Source organism: Sphaeroforma arctica (assembly GCF_001186125.1).
Source record: "Sphaeroforma arctica JP610 unplaced genomic scaffold supercont1.12224, whole genome shotgun sequence".
In the NCBI taxonomy this organism is placed as follows: Eukaryota; class Ichthyosporea; order Ichthyophonida; genus Sphaeroforma; species Sphaeroforma arctica.
The window spans coordinates 217-751 of record NW_014028334.1 but is presented as its reverse complement, the minus strand read 5'-3'; the positions used below and the strand labels follow the sequence as shown (position 1 = coordinate 751).

The 535-nt window shown below is 43.4% G+C and overlaps 1 protein-coding gene across 1 annotated transcript; it reads right to left on the bottom strand.

The window, feature by feature from the left end:
* Positions 1-125: 125 nt before the first annotated feature.
* SARC_17818 (hypothetical protein) lies at positions 126-333 on the bottom strand (the record flags this gene model as incomplete). Its single annotated transcript, XM_014288097.1, has 1 exon — positions 126-333. A coding segment is annotated over one exon (208 nt), but the record flags the coding sequence as incomplete, so codon positions are not given.
* Between the last annotated feature and the right edge of the window lie 202 nt (positions 334-535).

Sequence of the window (535 nt, the reverse complement as noted above, 5' to 3'; positions counted from 1 at the left end):
CATATCAGACCACATACTTCCGTTTCTCACTCTGTCTATCATACTCTAACTCCTAAAAAACGACCCATTTGAGCCTTCACTTCGCATACTAGAGTTGCTACTTGGTACATTGCCCTCCATAGTCCCTACCTGACAGCGTCCGACCGTTCTCGGAAGGATAGCTCCGGATTCAACAACATGCTGCTCTCCTGCAATGCGATCTCCAGTTTGACCCGCACCATGGTGACAAACACTACATAATCGTCTTCTTCGTCGCCTGGAGTGTCTCGGTAAGGGATACGATCAGGCTCTGCAAAGAACCGATTCAAGTTCACCCATGGCTCATTACCATTCCTGTTCGGATTTACAGTAGGGGTTCAGTATAGTGGAGTAAAAGCAGACAACGATTTATATTTCAAGAGTATAAGCTATATGGGTGTGAGCAAATAATGACAGCAAGTGTCGTATCTATATGGAAGTGCGTTAACAATGATATCAATCCAAGTGTACTATTGTGGGAGTTTGACGTAATTTCAAGTGTTTTAACAATATTGAA